We start from the raw sequence: 18901 nt of genomic DNA, 5'->3' as shown, positions 1-18901 counted from the left end.
ATGCAACTTCCTCAGGCATAAAATGCCCTTCACCTCCTGATCCACATTGTACCCGACCTATAGGGCATGACTCAAGTCCTAACTCCACTGTAAAGTTTTTTTTAGACGGAGTCTCCCTTTGTCGCCCAGTCTGGAGTGCACGATCTTGGCTCACCGCAACCTCCACCTCCCGGGTTCAAGAGATTCTCCTGCCTCAGCCTCGGAGTAGCTGGGATTACAGGCACATGCCACCGTGTCTGGCTAATTTTTGTAGTTTCAGTAGAGATGAGGCTTCACCATGTTGACCAGGCTGGTCTCAAACTCCTGACCTCAGGTGATCCACCCGCCTCCACCTCCCAAAGTAATGGGATTAGGTGTAAGCCACCACGCCTGGCTCAGTATGAAGTCTTTTCAACCTATTTGGTTTGCCACATGTTGACTTCTTTTGCTGAACACAAAAAGCCTCCAGACCAGCCCCTTTGTGTTGCCCCTTTTCCTTTCTGGGGTGAAAGTTTTGTCTTTCTAATCAGTCAAGCACAGAGGTCTGAGGCTCTCCCATTCCTCTTCAGTTTTCCACATTTTTTTTTGCACAGAGCAGAGGCACAATCTTCCTCAAACATTCCACCCCACCCCCTCTATTCTTTGCCCCCATCTCGCCCTCCAAGTTGGACCTTACCTTTCTTCCCGCGCTCGAGGACTCAGGAACCTGCTAGAATCATCATCGTGGCTGCTCTGCTGACTGCTCTGTTGGCTGCTGAGGAAAGACACAGGATATCAACCGTTCACTTCAGCTTCTTTCTCAACCCTGGGGGAGGTCACTTAGATTTCAACTAGACAAAGACATGGGCTTACAAAATTTTAAAGATACAAGTTCCCCCAAGTAAGTCTAGCATAGAGAATGCACAGTTAGACCATATGAGAAACGACACAAGGCTGGTAAAATCCCCGGCCATCACACCTGCAGACTGTCTTTTGCCAGCCAAAACAGAAGAGGCCCATCTCGCCCTGCTACCACGCTCTTCCCTGGCTTATATACCACAACCAGCAAATGCCTCCAGCATTCTCTCTACCCACTCCTCTTCCTCTCTCTGATGGGATTATAATCCCATTCTCCTCAGCCCACCAGAGACTCTCAAACCACTGATGTGGACTGGGTGGAGGGTTGGGGGAAGGGTATGAGAGGTGTGGGAGGAGGGAGATTCCAGTAAGACAGAAGACTGGATGGGGCCAGGAGTCACCTACTCTGCTTCCCCAGTAAGGCAAAAGGCTGGATGGGGTCTGGGGTCACTTAGTCTGCTACTCTGCCTCCGGGGGAGGCTGAGGAGGATAAGAAATAGAAGAAGGAATAAAGGGTGGAACTCCACACCTTAAAGCACTGTAGGTGAGATAATTACACAGCTTTAGTTCAGGCAAAGTTCTTTTGGGAGGTCATATCTTATAGTAATATGGGAAAGAATGGCCTTTCCTTTTACTCCAGGGAGAGAAAAGCTTATCAGACACTTCATGACACTAACTGCCCACATAGCTGATGAACAAATCATTTTTATTAATTATTATTAAATACTCCAGCCATCTGATCAGGAGTCCACAAACTAGAAACTCTAGGCTCAATCTAGAGCCACATGTTTTTGCTCAGCTCCGTGAGCTAAGGCACGTTTTTTGTACTTTTTAGTGGTTGGAAGAAAAAAAATCCAAAAAAGAATATTTCATGACAGGTGAAAATGATGTGAAATTTAAATTTAGTGTCCAGAAATGAGGTTTTACGGGAACATAGCCACGCCTACATTTACATATTATCTTTGGCTATTTTCCTGCTACCATGTCAGAGCTGAGTGGTGAAGGCAGAATTGAGTAACTAAGGCAGAGTTGAGGGCACTATAGGCCCACAAAGCCCACAGTGCTCACCATCTGGCCCTGTACAGAGAAAGTGGGCCAACCCCTGCTTTACATAGGTTCTACTAATAATAAATCCTTATTACCAGAAAGTTGGCCAACCTCTGCTTTACATAGGTTCTACTAATAATAAATCCCTATTACCATAAATGTCACTATAAATAAGGCTACCACATAACCAACATTTTCTCCTTGTTCTGGTGGATCATCTGCTGCACTAAGGTGCACTGGTCTCTACAGAGTATATTCCTTAGCCTAGATGCCCAGCAGAACGCAAACTGGACAATCTTGCAGAGCAAGTGCTTGCTCCAGTGTCTGTACACTCTCAGCCAAAGCACGAGTTCTGTGGTTACAGTTACCACATGCTCTTATGTTCCATTCTTCCAGCAAGAAGTAAATGACCTGAAAAGCAATTTACATCCAACTTTCAAACACAGACACAAGAAACCATACACATTACCACACACACCAGAAACCAGAACAGCGCTATACACAAAGCCTCCAGCTGCTCGGCAGAACTCACTGTGTAGGGAATCCTTTGCTCTTTCCTTTCCATGCAGCACGTTTTTACGGCTTGTTCACTATGCAGCGGCTGCTCATCATTTTCACTTTGCCAGCTCGGATGGACTTGCCTATTACGAACTCCTCATAACCAAATTCTCTACAATGCTGTTAACTCATGAGATGTCTTACTTGGAACTGGCCTGTTATATGCATCAAGCATTCTCTTATATACAACCTGGGACAAGTGTCACTCCACAGTAGGCAGCACACAGATGACTGTAACTCAAATTCCAAAGCCCACACACAACTCCAGAGGCAGGGTCTACACTGCAGGAGAACACACCACTTACAACAGTCAACGGGGCTCAACCAAGCCAACCACAATCAGCATTGCAGCCTCTTCAAAGCAGAGGTCACATTTGACCCCGCTGAGTCAGGATGAGCTGGTTCTTCCTAGTCCCCCCATCCTCCCCCTGGCAATCAAAATTTTAAACTAATAAAGGGTGCTCCCAGACTCAAGGCCATGTACCAGGATTTCAGAAAAATAATTTTAAGCTGATATTTGCAAGTTAAGCCACTAGATGGCACTGTTGACTTCCAAACCAGAACTACAACAAGGAAAACCAACCAGGAGCCTCAGGAACCAGAAGCAGGGACCGCCTCCTTTCTGGCGCCCCACTCTGGCCTTCCTTTCCATAGCTTAGGAAACAGTTCAGATGGCAGAGAAGCAAGCAACAATGGGTCACCTTCAAACTGTGCATTGGTTTCAAATAAATATCAAACTACGTGCATCCAACAAGTATTCATATCACGCTATGTGTACAAGTATCATCATCAAGACAATGGTTAAGAGTCTACAACACGGAACCAGGCGGGTTGGCTCATGCCTGTAATCCCAGCACTTTGGGAGGCCAAGGCGGGCGGATCACGAGGTCTGGAGATCGAGACCATTCTGGCTAAGAGGGTGAAACCCCGTCTCTACTAAAAAATACAAAAAATTAGCTGGGCACGGTGGTGGGCACCTGTAGTCCCAGCTACTCGGGAGGCTGAGGCAGGAGAATGGCGTGAACCCGGGAGGCGGAGCTTGCAGTGAGCTGAGATCGCGCCACTGCACTCCAGCCTGGGAGACAGAGCAAGACTCTGTCTCAAAAAAAAAAAGAGAGAGAGAGAAAGAGAAGAGGCCAGGAGTTCCTAATCAGCCTGGGCAACATGGTGAGACCCCATCTCTACAAAAAAAAATATCCAGGCATGATGGTGTACTCCTGTAGTCCCAGCTACTTGGAAGACTGTGGTGGGAGGAAGGAAGGAAAAGAAAGAAAAGAGAAGAGGCGGTATGGTGGCTCACGCCTGTTTGAATCCCAGAACTTTGGGAGGGCTGAGGCAGGGGATCACCTGAGGTCAGGAGTTCGAGGACCAAGCCTGGGCCAACCACGGGTGAAACCTCACCTTACTAAAAAAAAAAAAAAAAAAAATAGCCAGGCTTGGTGTGGACGGCCTGTAAATCCCATTTACTGGAGACTGAGGGCAGGAGAGATCAACTTGAACAGGAGCGGAGGTTGGGCAGTGAGCCCAGTCGTGGCCCACTGTACCTCCAAGCCGCTAGGGCGATACAGTGACGACTCCCGTCTCAGAAAAAAAAAAAAAAAGGAAGAAGAGAAGGAAGAAAGAAGAAGAGAAGGGAAAGGAAAGGGGAAAGGGAAAAGAAAGGGAAGAAAGAGAAGGGAAAGAAAGGAAGAGAAGGAAAGGGAAGAAGGGAAAGGGAGATTGAGGGAGAGGAAAGGAAGGGATGGGAGGGGAGGGGAAGGGTGAGGCACTAAACAGATGAGGAACCGTCTTTGGAAACCGTCTTTTGGAAACCGGTGAAAAAGAAACTCTAAACTAGGATTTTGGGAATGACTTTGCCTTGCACGATGGACTGAAAGATGCCTTAACTCTGCAAAGAAGGGATTTGTTATAAGCAGACTGTTGCCATTCACTCAAAGACAAGCTAGTCCAGTGACAATTCCATTTACCGCTTACAATTTCAATTTCCATTTCCATTTACCATTTACCACTCTCACGTACCCAGCACTGTGCCGGGGAGGGGAGGGGAGAGGAAAGGGGAGGGGAAGGAAGGGAGAGCAGAGGGAGAGGGGAGGGGGAGAAGGAGGGGAGGGGGAGGGGAGAGAGGAGGAGAGGGGAGTCAAAGAAGAGGGAAAGAAAGAGAAAGAGAAAGACAGAGAAAGAAAGAAGGAGGAAAGAAAAAGAAATGTGAAGTATGGAAAAGAGCATCTGTCACATTTTAACTGCTATATAAATGCTAGGTGCTATTATCCTATGCAAGGGATCATTTTGTGGGTTATAGGAAAAGAAAGACATGAATCAAACAAAGATCCTGCTCTCAAAGTGCTTAGAATCTGGAAAGTAAGATTCAACATAAATAACTAGATTTAAAAGCAGAAAAATGATAACTCTCAATAGTATGTATTAAGTGCTATGGGAACACAGAATGCAGAAATGTCATCTCCTTCTGGGACCAGTAAGAGAATTCTGTCTTAACAACAACAAGGTTTTTGTGCTGACACTGGATAGACTCAAGACATGCAGAAATGAGAAGAAAAGCCATTCCGGTTCAATTCCATTTACCACTCTCATGTACCCAGCACTGTGCTAGGAGACAGTGCTGTAAAGATGATCAGGACAAGGTCTCTCCAGAAAAGAGCTCCCCGTCTTAAGACATACAAATATTCACTGTGGACTGTGACGCAACAACAGCAGAAAAATGAACAAGGTGTAGCTGGCGGACACCTCTGTTGGAAAGCTGCAGGGAACACATCAGAGAAGTGAATATTGAGCTGCAGGGACTCTAGATAAATCCATGGTGGCAACAGGCATAGGGTACATACTGGATCTTTCCTCCTTCAGTACCCTCGGCAGAGGCCTGGTCCTCTCTTGTCCCATTATTGCAGCTTGTTTTTCAACAGTCTTAAAGAAGTTAAATGGGCCGGGTGCGGTGGCTCACGCCTGTAATCCCAGCACTTTGGGAGGCCGAGGCGGGTGGATCACCTGAGGTAAGGAGTTTGAGACCAGCCTGGCCAACATGTTGAAACCCTGTCTCTACTGAAAATACAAAAATTAGCCAGGTGTGACGGTGCACGCCTATAATCCCAGCTACTTGGGAAGCTGAGGCAGGAGAATTACTTGAACCTGAGAGATAGAGGTTGCAGTGAGCCAAAACCGTGCCACTGCCCTCCAGCCTAGATGACAGAGTGAGACTCCGTCTCAAAAAAAAAAAGAAGTTAAATGGATGAATTGATGAATTGATGCCAACCACTCCTCCACTCAATCCCATGAAATAATATTGTTGAGCAGAATTTCCAGAGACTCAGACACTGCCTCACCCTCACACACACCCTTTCAATTCTTCTCTTATATGAGCCTTTTCCAATGATACAGGCCACCTGGACTCCAAGCAACTCACGCTGTTCCCTAAATAAACCTACCAGTCTTCTGAGACCATGAAAAAAGCAACCTCCATGCCAGGGTGTTGATAAAGGAGTGCAGAATGCTACAGGGTCAAAAAGCACATCCCCCTCCACTCCAGATGGGTCAAAGCCTTAGTGGGACAAGGCATCCAGTCTGGGTCCACTCTGGGATTCAGGAGGTTGAAAAGAACTTGGAGAAAGTCCAGCAGAGGGCACTAACAGACGAAACGGTCTGTTGGAAACCCTGAAAAAGAAACTCTAAACTAGGATTTGGAATGTCTTTGCCTGGGCACCGGATGACTGAAAGATGGCTTAACACTGCAAGGAAGGGAATTTGTATAAGCAACTGTTTGCCATTCGCTCAAGACAGCTAGATATGGAACTAGGATGACTTAAATCCTCCTGCTGTACATTCAAGCCTCAGATAAAATTCATTGTATAAATTAAATTTTGGAACACTAGACCATGTTCCTAAACAAGGTGGGAAGCTCTTGGTAAAATTCTGGGATATTCCTGAAGGAAACCAGCTGAAGCAGAATCCTGGTATTGTTTAAGATCAGCATGCTAGTGCAGGAGCTTATCCTGGAAGGCCACATTAATACTAGCAGCACTGGGAAGCACTGGGAAAAATCCAGAGGAATCTGAGCCAAAGCACGCTCCACAAGGCAGAAATTCACTAGGCTGTGACCAGGAAGCTCTGCAATGCGGGCTGGGCAAATTCTCATGATTCCAGTGATCTCCCTTCCTCCCTCCCTGTACCCAGGACACGTGCAGAAAGTACAGACTAAACCCACAAACCGCTAGGAAGCTGTCCTTCTGCCCTCTGAAAGGCACGGCTTTACTGCTAGAAAGACGGAATATGGCAACCTCTACTGAGTAGGTGCTTCCTAGGGAGAAACAGCTCTTTCTCTTCCAGGCAATACTACAAGAGTCACAGCCTCCTATGCCCAGAAGGGGTTCTGAGAGATTCAGGTGATCCCAGTCATGGGGGCGTGTAGGCTGTAATGCAGTATTTCCAGAGCCTGATGGAAACCACATTTACCCAGACCAAGGCTGCATAGACTAATGTACTGCATTTCTTTACTTCTGGCTGCAACTGAGGCAATCTTTCCTGTTAGTATCAATTATCTCGTGCTCATTAGAAGCTGCAAAAGGCTCTGAGTGGCAGTTATAGATGTCTTTGTTAATAAAAATGGGGAAATACATTATTTTAAGCAGTGATACAGTAGACATAGTACCAAGGCAGACAAACCTGGGTTTGCCCTCCGGCTTTGTTTCTTTTTTGTTTTTCTGGACTGAGGTCCTTGGGACATAGGCTTTGTTTCTTAGTAGCCTTCTAACCTTGGCCAAGTCACTTATCCTCCCTTAGCCTATTTCCGGAAAAATGGAGACTTATTGTGATTACTCACAACTTAGTCCTCTATTTATAGAACCGCACAGAGGATTAAGTTGTGAATAATCCAGTCACAGTATCTGAGTTCAGGATATGGCGTCAGAGAGACGCACATTCTAGTCCTGACTCTGCCACTTAGCAGAGGGGGAGATTGAGAAAATTATTTCACTTTTCTAAGAGTCAGATGTGGGTAATAATGCATGCCTTAAACGACTGCAGTTCTGTTGGATTCAAGATTGCCGTTACTTAAAAATAAATAAATAAAAGTTTTAAAAAAGAAAACATTGCAGTGGGGATTAGAAATGGTAAAAATCATCTGTAGAACATGTTTAGGGCAGTATCAGGCCCTTGGTGAGTGTATCATAAATGGCAGATATCTATTACACTGAGTATTCCGTTAGTGTGTCAGAATATTTTGAAATAGCCAGTGCATGGGAGAAAACAGAAGAGGCCCTTAGCCTGAAAAGTAGGGCCTCAGCACCCAGGCAGAAGAGAGAGCTGGGTTTTCATGCTAAATTATTTCTACATGTAAAATGACTCTGGCATTTACTGTTTCAGCTTAAGTAGGAAAGGTGTATGGGGGAAGAGAAGGCAGGTAGCAAAGATGGAGAGAATAAAAGAGAAGAGTTTCTGCGTGCCATTGGCAAGCAGGTATGGGAAAGTCTAATAATAGAAAATAAGTAAACAAATGTGACTGGGGTACTGCCAACTCCTTACACAACGTCCCTCAATATCCTCAAACACCACTTAGAAATAACATACTCAAGGTGAATATTGAGAATGTGTCTACCAAGTTACAAGGTTAATGCTTAATGGCTCCCATGGGAACCTGCAGCAGTGGGTAGAATCCCTGGTCAAAGATTCAGGGATTCAAAATCCAGATAAATATCTTCCTAGCTCATTACAACTCATGAATACTTCTCTATTTAATGGTTATTGGGACTGGGTGAGGTGGCTCACATCTGTAATCCCAGCATTTTGGGAGGTTGAGGCAGGAGGATCGCTTGAGCTCGGGAGTTTTGAGACCAGCCTGGACAATACAGTGAGACTTCATCTCTACAGAAGATAAATCAAAACAAAAATTAGCAGGGTGTGGTGGTGTGTGCCTGTAGTCCTAGCTATAGGAGTTAAGAAGAAATTGTCCAGGCGTGGTGGTTCACGCCTATAATCCCAGCACTTTGGGAGGCCGAGGCAGGCGTATCACCTGAGGTCAGGAGTTCGAGACCAGCCTGGCCAACATGGTGAAACCCCGTCTCTACTACAAATACAAAAATTAGCCAGGCATAGTGGCCGGTGCCTGTAATCCCAGCTACTCGGGAGGCTGAGGCAGAAGAATTGCTTGAAGCCGGGAGGCAGAGGTTGCAGTGAGCCGAGATCCCACCATTGCACTCCAGCCTGGGGCACAAGAGTGAGACTTCGTCTCAAAAAAGAAAAAAAGAAATTATTTAGGCAGATAGTGAGGGTAAGGAAGTCCTCCGGAAGATTTTTCTGTTCATGAAAAGCATCCCCAAAATCATTTTCTTTTCTAACAAACAGCAGCCTGTAAAATCGAGCTGCAGACATAAACAAGCAAGCTGGAAGCTTCCATGGGTGAATGCCAGCAGCTGTGCCAACAGGAAAAGGCTACCTGGGACTAGGCATGTTCAAAATGGTGGCTCCATCTTCCCTTCTCTTTGCCAGCCACATGTATGGTAAGGAGCAGACAACATGGTGCCAGCCCAGTGGCAAGCCCATTTGCATAGTAAGATTAGGGTGGAGTGGCCAGCCTTCCCCCTGGGCTATGTAAACATCACACCTGGTCCAACCAATCTGTGAGCCCTGTATAAATCAGACACCACCTCCTCAAGCCTGTCTATAAAAATCTGGTACACTCCGCCAGGCCAGGCCTAATTCCCATTTGGGCGCCCCTCTCTTTCGCAAGGGTGAATTGTTCTCCTTTCTCTTTCTTTTGCCTATTAAACCTTCACTCCTAAACTCACTCTCCATGTGTGTCTGTGTCCTTAATTTTCTTGGCATGAGATGACAAACCTCAGGTATTACCCCAGACAACAATGCTGCTTCACCGGGGAGGCCAAGGTGGGAGGATCGCTTTAGCTGAAGAGATCAAGGTTACAGTGAACTATTATCACACCACTGCTCTCCAGCCCAGGCAACAGGGTGAAACCATGTTACTAAACAAATAAAACAGTTCACCTCTGAACATGCCCATGTCTGTGTTTAACAAAAGAAAAGGCTCTCCCTCCAGTTTTTTTCTTTTTCTCTTTTATTTATTTATTTTTTTTTGAGACAGTCTTGCTCTGTTGCCCAGGCTGGAGTGCAGTGGCACAATCTTGGCTCATTGCAACCTCTGCCTCCCAAGTTCAAGTTCCCACCTTAGCCTCCTGAGTAGTTGGGATTACAGGCCCACGCCACCACGCTGGGCTAATTTTTGTATTTTTAGTAGAGACAGGGTTTCGCCATGTTGACCAGGCTTTTCTCGAACGCCTGGCCTCAAATGATCTGCCTGCCTTGGCCTCCCAAAGTGCTGGGATTATAGGCGTAAGCCACCACACCCAGCCTTAGTTGTCCTCTCTTGATGGCCATTTTATTGCAAGAATATACATACTACCTGGTAATTGCTGACCTTCCATTAAAACAATATTATAATAAATTCAGGAGCTTTACTATACAGATTCCTTGGCCCCTCTCCAAATGTATGAAGTCAGAGTCTGAACCTGTCCAGGAATGCTTTTTTTTCAAAAGCTTAAAATGATTCTGGGGCCAACCAGGATTTGAGGTTCACTGGATGTTATACTCAAAGCCCCCACTTCTTCACCACTGCTTTATGAATCAATCTGTTGCAATATGCACCCCATGCCTACTTCTCCTTGGTTTTATCAGCAGGGACCTCTGTTACACCAAGACCAATGACGATAGTTAAATCTTTTTTTTTTTTTTTAGACGGAGTCTCGCTCTGTCACCCAGGCTGGAGTGCTGTGGCCGGATCTCAGCTCACTGCAAGCTCCGCCTCCCGGGTTCACGCCATTCTCCTGCCTCAGCCTCCCAGGTAGCTGGGACTACAGGCGCCGCCACCTCGCCCGGCTAGTTTTTTTGTAGTTTTAGTAGAGACGGGGTTTCACTGTGTTAGCCAGGATGGTCTCGATCTCCTGACCTCGCGATCCGCCCGTCTCGGCCTCCCAAAGTGCTAGGATTACAGGCTTGAGCCACCGCGCCTGGCCGATAGTTAAATCTTAATCTTTGACCAGCCAGGCAGGTCTGACATTGATGATTATTCTCATTCTTGAAACGCACACTTCTTGCCTTCTCTGGCATTAGAATCTCTCCTGCTTCTTGCATTTTGTCATACTTTCACTTCTTTTTCTGGGGAATTTTCTTGGGCTCTTCTTCTACTTGGTCCTAAAATGTTTCCCAGGACTCATTCAGACACTCATTTAAAATTACCAAGCATCAACTATGCACTAAGCATTGTTCTAGAATCTAGATACTGGGTATAGAGCAGTAAACAAAACAGACAAGGTCTCTGCTCCTAAGGAGTTTACATTCCATGGGGTTCCTGCTTCTTCTGTTTTATATCAGGGAAACCTAAGTTTTGTGGACCTCTGAAATTGTTATCAATATAATGTGCAATAATACTATACGCTCCTGACAGAAATTTACAGCCAGCAGATTCTCAAATATGCCTGGGCCCATACGAGGTTAAAATCTACTGCAATTCATCTCTTTGTGAGATCTTATCACACTAAGACTTCAATTATTATGGATATGCTGATAACTCCCAAAGACAGCAGAGCACAGAACTGAACTGTCCAATACGTGGTCACTAGTCACATGTGACTACATAAATTTAAATTAATTAAAAATGCAGTTCCTTAGTCACACCAGTATTTCAAGTACTCAGCATTCCCATGTGGCTGGTGGCTTCATCATGGACGGTACAGATAGAGAGCATTTTCATCATTGCACAAAGCTTTATCGGACAGCATTGGAATGGATCAAACCCAGGATTTGAGTTCTAGCTTGGCCACTTGTTTTCTTAGCAACTCAGCAAATTTCTTAACCTCTCTCTACATTCCCATCCTTGTATCTGTCAAAATGTAAGTAATTTTACAGACCTGTTGTGAGGATTAAGCAAGTTAATTAATACCCAGCACTTAACATGGTAGTCCTTCCTAGTTTATTTTTTGTGTTCCAAGCTCTTGTGTTCTCTTACTCGGGAGGCTGAGGCCGGAGAATTGCTTGAATCCGGGAGATGGAGGTTGCAGTGAGCTAACATCGTGCCACTGCACTCCAGTCTGGGTGACAGAGTAAGACTCCATCTCAAAAAAACAAAAGAAAAGAAAGAAAATGTGAGTTGGCTGGACATGGTTGCTCATGCCTATTATTTTGGGAGGCCAAGGTGGGGTTATCACTTGAGCCTTGGAGTTCGAGGCCAACCTGGACATCATGGTGAAACCCTATTTTTAAAATAAATAAAAGAAAAAACAAATGTGAGCTGCTCTTGGCAGTTTTGTAAATAGTAACTGTCTTCTAAATAAGACATGGTTAGCTTTTGTATGGTTTTGTGTGATGAGTTGCAGATAAACTGGAGATAATATTTTAAGTGTCTTCTGTGGTGTGGGTGTGCAAGCCCTTGAGGAATTGATTTCACTCTTGCATGTGGGTAGGAGTCCTGAATATGACTTGATCATGGAGAACCTCTGGTCGGTAGACTGGTCTTTGTGGAACCCGGTAAAGTCAGTGTGAACCATAGTAAACTCATCTAGGGTGCCCTTATCTGTGTCATTAGAGAGATGATTCTATTTCCCCCTACTTGATTATTTTCTCTCATTCCCTTTTTGCCCTCCTATGCCATACATCTTTACATCAGAGTTGTAACTTTTCAATGTAAAGTCATTTAACAACAACAACGAAAATGCAGCAGTTAGCAGAAGGCTTGGCAAGTAAATAAATACATCGCCAACAACTGTTAATAATGCCTATTTTTTTCTTGTGCCATCAGGTGGAAGAAGGAAGAGAGAGAGAGAGAAAGAAAGAAGGAAGGAAGGAAGGAAGGCAGGAAGGCAGGAAGGCAGGAAGGAAGGAAGGAAATTAAAAATAATACAAGTCGTATATTTGCAGAAGTACAGAGCTCTCTTAAATGTCCAACAGGAATCTCGAACTGAGCATTCCCACCACTAAATTCACAATTTTTTCTTCCTCTCCTTATACTCCACAAGATTCATATGAACTAGAAATGCACCCCCACATCAGTTTGACACCAAGTCCTACAGACCTCACTTCCTTAATGACTCTCAAATCCATCGACCTTCCATTCATCACTCCGACGGCCACTGTCTGAAACCAAGCTCTCATCTCTCATGACTCCTCACCCAGATTACTTTAATAGGCTCTTCACGGCCCTCCCCGTTGCCACTCTGGCCCCACTCCAATCTATCCTGACACTGAAACAATGGTCTTACGGAAACACAGATTTAATCATGTCTCTTCCTGGTTTAAAATCCTTTAGCCTTCCCATGATTTCGGAATTAGTTCCAACTCCTTATCTGAGCAGTAACAGCCTCATAACCTGACTGTTGCCTCTCTACCCAGCTCCCTCACCTCACCTCCACTCCCCACTCCAGCCCTTCTACTTGCCTCTCTCGGCCTTTTAATCTGCCCTTCTACTGGCCTGGCAGAGCCTTTTCTCTAACCCTTCTTTGTCCCAGTAATTCCCATCATGTAAGCAATGTAGTTTAGGGGTTGAGGTTGAGGGCTCTAGCTTTGGACTGCCTGTGTTCAAATCTTGACGCTTCCACCTATGCTGCTGATGTCCAACCTCTCTAAAATGGGGGTGACAACAGCATCTACATTGGGGTTTTAGGAGAATTAAATAAATACCCACAAATATTTGGAAAGATGAGTAGACACACCATATTATAGCTACTATTATTCTTCAAAAGTAGTAAATCTTCCTTGATGGCCACCACCCACATTATGGTCCTATATCACCCTGCACTACCTTTTTTTTTTTTTTTTTTGATACAGGGTCTCAATCTGTCACCCTGGCTGGATGCAGTGGCAGGATTTTGGCTCACTGCAACCTCTGCCTCCCAGACTCAAGCAATCCTCCCACCTCAGCCTCCTGAGTAGCTGGGACTACAGTTGTGCCACCGTCACACCGGGCTAATTTTTGTATTTTTTATGAGGATAAGGGCTTACTATCTTGCCCAGGCTGGTCTTGAACTCCTGGACTCAAGGAATCCACCTGCCTTGGCCTCCTGAAGTGCTGGGATTACAGGCGTGAGCTACTGCACCTGGCCTGCACTATCCTTTATCATAACAATTATCATACTCCTTGGGATGCAGTGATTAATGATTCATTCCCCTAAACCTTCTACCATACTATAAATTATTTGAGAGCAAAGGTCCCATTGTGTCATTTCTATCCACCCACAGTGCCTAGCACATATTAGGTGTATAATACATATCTGATGAATGTGCAAATATCTAGCCCTATCCTCCCTTGATGTATTTGTAAAAGTCTCCACTTCCACTGAGTACTCGCTGGTCTGCCCACAAAGACACCTTGCTGAGTACTCTCAAATCTGCACAGATTGCACTTTCCTTCCTTGTGCATCAATACTTTCTGAACATCTATGCTGAAAGTACCCTGAGGCTGGGCACGGTGACTCACGCCTGTAATCCCAGCACTTTGGGAGGCTGAGGCAGGTGGATCACGAGGTCAAGAGATTAAGACCATGCTGGCCAATGTGGTGAAACCCCGTCTCTACTAAAAATACAAAAATTAGCTGAGCGTGGTGGTGCGTTCCTGTAATCCCAGCTACTCCGGAGGTTGAGGCAGGAGAATCCCCTGAACCTGGAAGGCAGAGGTTGCAGTGAGCTCAGATCGCGCCACTTCACTCCAGCCTGGCCACAGAGTGAGACTCCGTCAAAAAGAAGGGAGGGAGGGAGGAACAGACCCTGCTAGGCCTTGCTGGATGTGCATGTCATGGCCTGTGACCTCAGGGAGCCCACCACTCGTGATATGTCATTCATCCATCCAAGTTTCCATCAACTATGTTTTAGGCATTGGCTCCAGGCATCTGGAGATGCCGATTTGAATTAGACATATGTGGACCTTCTCCACTGTAACAAAACCTGCCAGGATCTTCCTAATGCCAGGACTTCTCTTTCCTGCCCCCATGTCAAAGTTGTGGTCCAACTCTCAGTTATCCGACATGAGGAAGCAGTAGCTCAAGCCTGACAGCACTCCATGAGAAGGTCGGCAGGAAAGAATATAGTTCTCCATTCAGGCATAACCAGTGAAAGTCAGTAAAAAAAAAAGATGTTGAAAACCAAGGCTACAACGTTTTTGTTTCTTTCTTTCTGAATTATCTATGAGTATTAATTTTTTAAAAATTGAGACAGGGTCTCCCCATGTTGCCCAAGCTGGTCTTAAACTCTTGGGTGCAAGCAATCCTCCCACCTCGGTCTCCCAAAGTGCTGGGATTATAGGCGAGAGCCACCACACCCAGCCTATCTATAAGCTTTAAATTTTCATGCCAATCCTTAGCTCTCATGAATACAGATCATCAAGCTCTGGCTAGGAAAAATAAATAAATATTCTTTCTAATACCTTGTTCTAAGATGTTTTTCACAAAGGGTAAATGATCCCTCATCTACAATAAAATTCTAGACCTATCACCACACATAATTAAAATACTTATACTTACCGCATTATATTCCTCAAATGGGTTCTGAGAAAAGGGGCAAGGAGAAACTGTGTCAGCTTCAACTCTCTTCACTTGCTCTTAGGTAAAGGAGCACACCACTTTTTTCTAGTTTCCCACATCCTACTAGCTTCCTTGTCCTCAATCACTACTTAACTTCACAGTGAAATCTTCAGCTCTCTTAAGAGAATAAATACAAATTAACCAGGTCACTTACTAAACCTTTACTCAGAAGGTAATGTTGTCAACCAAGTTGCTTGCCAGAACTTGCAGTTTGTGAGAACTGGTCAACACCCTGGGCAGTGGAGTCTCAAGGCCAGCCTCCCTCCACTCTCCACACACGTGCCCTCCCCTCACTTTCTCCCACCCCTACTCCCAGGGTCCCCTTCCTGCCTGTGGAAAAATCTCTTGCTCCCCAATGTGGAGTATTCATGTTGGAGAATGAAGTCAGTACTGAAAAGCTACAGAAAGTTCTTAAGCCCAAGGCAAGCCAGAATCCATTTTATGCCCAAATCAATCTTTCTTTCTTTCTTTCTCTCTCTCTCTCTCTCTTTCTCTTTCCTCCTCTCCTCTCCTCTCCTCCCCTCCCCTCCCCTCTCCTCTCCTCTCCTCTCCTTTCATTTCCACAGAGTCTCACTCTGTCACCCAGGCTGGAGTATAGTGCTACATTCCTGGCTTACTGTAACCTCCATCTCCCAGGTTCAAGCGATTCTCCTGCCTCAGCCTCCCGAGTAGCTGAGTGAGATAACAGGCGTCCACCACCACTCCCAGCTAATTTTTGTATTTTTAGTAGAGATGGGGTTTCACCATGTTGGCCAGACTGGTCTTGAACTCCTGACCTCAAGTGATCCACCCGCATACGCCCCACAAGGTGCTGGGATCACAGGCGTGAGCCACCACGCCCGGCCCAAAACTTTATTTTGAACAATCAGTATGATCTTGATCCCTTTAACTAAACTGCTTCAGTTTAATGAGGAGTTTGAGTACCTTCTCCATCCATTTCCTCTCACAGAGTCAGGCCAGGACACACAGAGGAACTTCACTTATGTTCCCTACAATGTCCCAACTTCCTCTCCACCAAGAACCCTCAAACAATATTCCCAAGTGTGTTTCTTTTGTTTTGTTTTGTTTTTTTCGAGATGGAGTTTCACTCTTGTTACCCAGGCTGGGGTACAGCGGTGTGATCTCAGCTCACTGCAACCTCCACTTCCCAGGTTCCAGTGATTCTCCTGCCTCAGCCTCCTGAGTAGCTGGGATTACAGGTATGTGCCACCAGGCCCGGCTAATTTTGTATTTTTTGGTAGAGATGGGGTTTCGCCACGTTGCTCAGGCTGGTCTCGAACTCCTGACCTCAGGTGATCTGCCTGCCTCTACCTCCCAAAGTGCTGGGATTACAGGAGTGAGCCATTGCGCCAGGCCCCAAGTGTGTTTCTAATGAAAGACACACAACTACCATTTAGAGCTTCAGGCCAGCCTCCAAGGACATGTCTTACCACACTGGATTGACAGAATTCAAGCCAAACAAAGGAATGTTTTAGGTTATCTTGTTACAGAAAAATGTACGTGTGGTGCTATTAGGCTTCTGGAAATGTAAAAACACCTAAAGGAACTCCTCCCTCTGAGGAGTCATCGACTTGGGCTTTCAACATACATACCGCTCTTTGCTTGATCTCTACTTGACTTCTCTTCCCCTATCAACCTCTGAAAAGTTGCCCCTAGAGTTCTGTCCAGAGTCTCTTTCTCTTCTCACATGACATACTCTCCTCCAGCAATCTCATCCATATCCATGGCTCCAACAAAAAGCCACATGTTCACTCCCAAACCTGTATCTAAACCTCCAACTGTTCCACCAAGCTCCAGTCCCCCATATCTAGCTGTTTACAGGACGTCACCAAAACCCTACCTCCCTAGGCTCATCCCACAGCCTGTCCAAAACTACCCCTTCCCCCTCCCACACCCTCACTTCTCCCCAACAACTCCCATCTGCCTTCCTTAGCTCAGTCACCTGCATCACCATCCCTCCACTTAGTTGTACAAACAAGGAAACACGGAAATAGTTCCAGCAGTTCTCTCTCCTCCACTCCCTACCTTCAATCTATCACTGAGTTATATTGGTTCCGACTTTTGAAACCTCTTTTCTATCTATCCTGTCCTCTCTATTCCTATTGTCCTTGCTCTAGTCCAAATATCAGTACCACCCTGGCCGCATAAGAATCACCTGGAAACTTTTTAAAAAAAGAAAAAAGTTCCCATTCCCTCATTGATCCTGGATTCTGATTCAGGGGGCTTGGGTTGGAACCTGAAGGAGTTTTAACAAGGATCTCAGGTTTGAAAACTACTGATGTCCCACTCTACTGAAACGGTCCTTTATCTGTGCTAATAAATGTTTAACAACTAGATTGGAGGGCTGATTTATATTATTTGCCAATTTCTGCCATGTATACTCCCACCATGATGGATTTCTGCTATCAGTGAAATTGGCATTGGGAAATGATATGCACAATCGGCGTTCACAAGTGGATGCCAGCTGGTCCCCGCACACTAATGTGCCTAGATGTTAACATTATTATTATTATTATTATTACTATTTTGGAGGCCAAGTCTTGCTAGCTCTGTCTCCCAGGCTGGGGTGCAGTGGCATGAACATGGCTCACTGCAGTCTTCAACTCCCAGGCTCAAACAATCCTTCCACCCCAGCCTGCCGAGTAGCTGGGACCACAGGTTTGCACCACCACACCAAGCTACAATTTTTTTTTTTTTTTTTTTTTTTTTTTTTTGTAGAAATGGGATCTCCCTATGTTGCCCAGGCTGGTCTTGAGCTCCTCGGCTCAAGCGACCCTCCTGCCTCGGTCTCCCAAAGTGCTGGGATTACAGGCATGGGCCACTGTGCCCAGCCCTGTTTTCTTCTAAAACGGCTCTAGTCAAGTCTCTTCCCAAGTTAAAGTCCCTTGAAATCTTCCTATAATGTCATAGAATACAGTCCAAAGTTTTCTGCCTGCCACACAAGGCCTTACTACATGAAACTGACTTCCCCAACAGAAAGCTCTTCCTGAGGCCTTTATGCTGTTTTCCTTTGTGGGGCTCAGGCTCCCCAGATCTCCCATGCCCATTCATTCCTGCAACTTCGTGCATGTTGTGCTCTCCGCTTTCTCTTCATTGCCCTTCTACATGATCTATATCTTCCACCCTGGCCTATTGGGCACTGTGTCACACAGAGGCCTGTCCCTTCCCTTTGGGACATTCAAAGATTAACTCATTGACTTTTTTCCCTGCTGACCCAGAGCTCTGTCTCCTTTGAGCCATAGGGCTAATGACACATCCAAGTCGGCACAGTTATTACCAGTGAGACTGGTAGCTCTGCCCATGCGGTGGAGAGAACCTGTTGGCTACATCAGAGAACACCTCCTTTAGTGCAAACTCTGGCTGCTTTTTTCAGTTCATTCAAGATACTGCATACTAATATGTTGTATTTAATACTAGGAATAAACCTTCCCATTAAACTCTTCTTCCCCATCTACAAAGTACTCCCATGTATATGCTTCCAACTTTTCACTCTCATCAGGTAGATAAGAAATGTATACACTCTGATCCTCATTTTAAAGATGAATAGGCTGGGCACGGTGGCTCATGCCTGTAATCCCAGCAATTTGGGAAACCGAGGCAGGTGGATCACTTGAGGCCAGGAGCTGGAGACCAGCCTGGCCAACATGGTGAAAGCCTGACTCTACTGAAAATACAAAAAATTAGCCAGGCATGGTGGTGGCTCACGCCTGTAGTTCCAGCTACTCAGGAGGCTGAGGCATGAGAATCATTTGAACCTAGGAGGCAGAGGTTGCGGTGAGCCACGATTGTGCCATTGCACTCGAGCCTGGGTGACAAAGTGAGACTCCATCTTAAACTAACTAACTAAATAAATGTAAATAATAAAGATGAAGAAAATAAGACTTCACAGGGATGCA

At 45.6% G+C, this 18901-nt stretch overlaps 1 protein-coding gene across 7 annotated transcripts in view; it reads right to left on the bottom strand.

The window, feature by feature from the left end:
• Positions 1 to 18901, bottom strand: part of GRAMD1B (GRAM domain containing 1B) — a 282810-nt gene that overhangs the window by 156575 nt on the left and 107334 nt on the right. For 6 of the 7 annotated variants that reach the window (XM_017875634.1, XM_017875627.1, XM_017875629.1 and 3 more), the window contains one exon: positions 656 to 733. In XM_017875634.1, coding sequence (XP_017731123.1) covers positions 656 to 733 — 78 coding nt within the window. The remainder of the gene's footprint in view (positions 1 to 655; positions 734 to 18901) is intronic. The other variant, XM_017875633.1, reaches the window with a different exon arrangement.

Source organism: Rhinopithecus bieti, unplaced genomic scaffold (assembly GCF_001698545.2).
Source record: "Rhinopithecus bieti isolate Rb0 unplaced genomic scaffold, ASM169854v2 scaffold_7884, whole genome shotgun sequence".
NCBI classification, from domain to species: Eukaryota; Metazoa; Chordata; class Mammalia; order Primates; family Cercopithecidae; genus Rhinopithecus; species Rhinopithecus bieti.
Note: the sequence above shows the minus strand (reverse complement) of the source record. Positions and strands in the feature narration are given on the sequence as shown.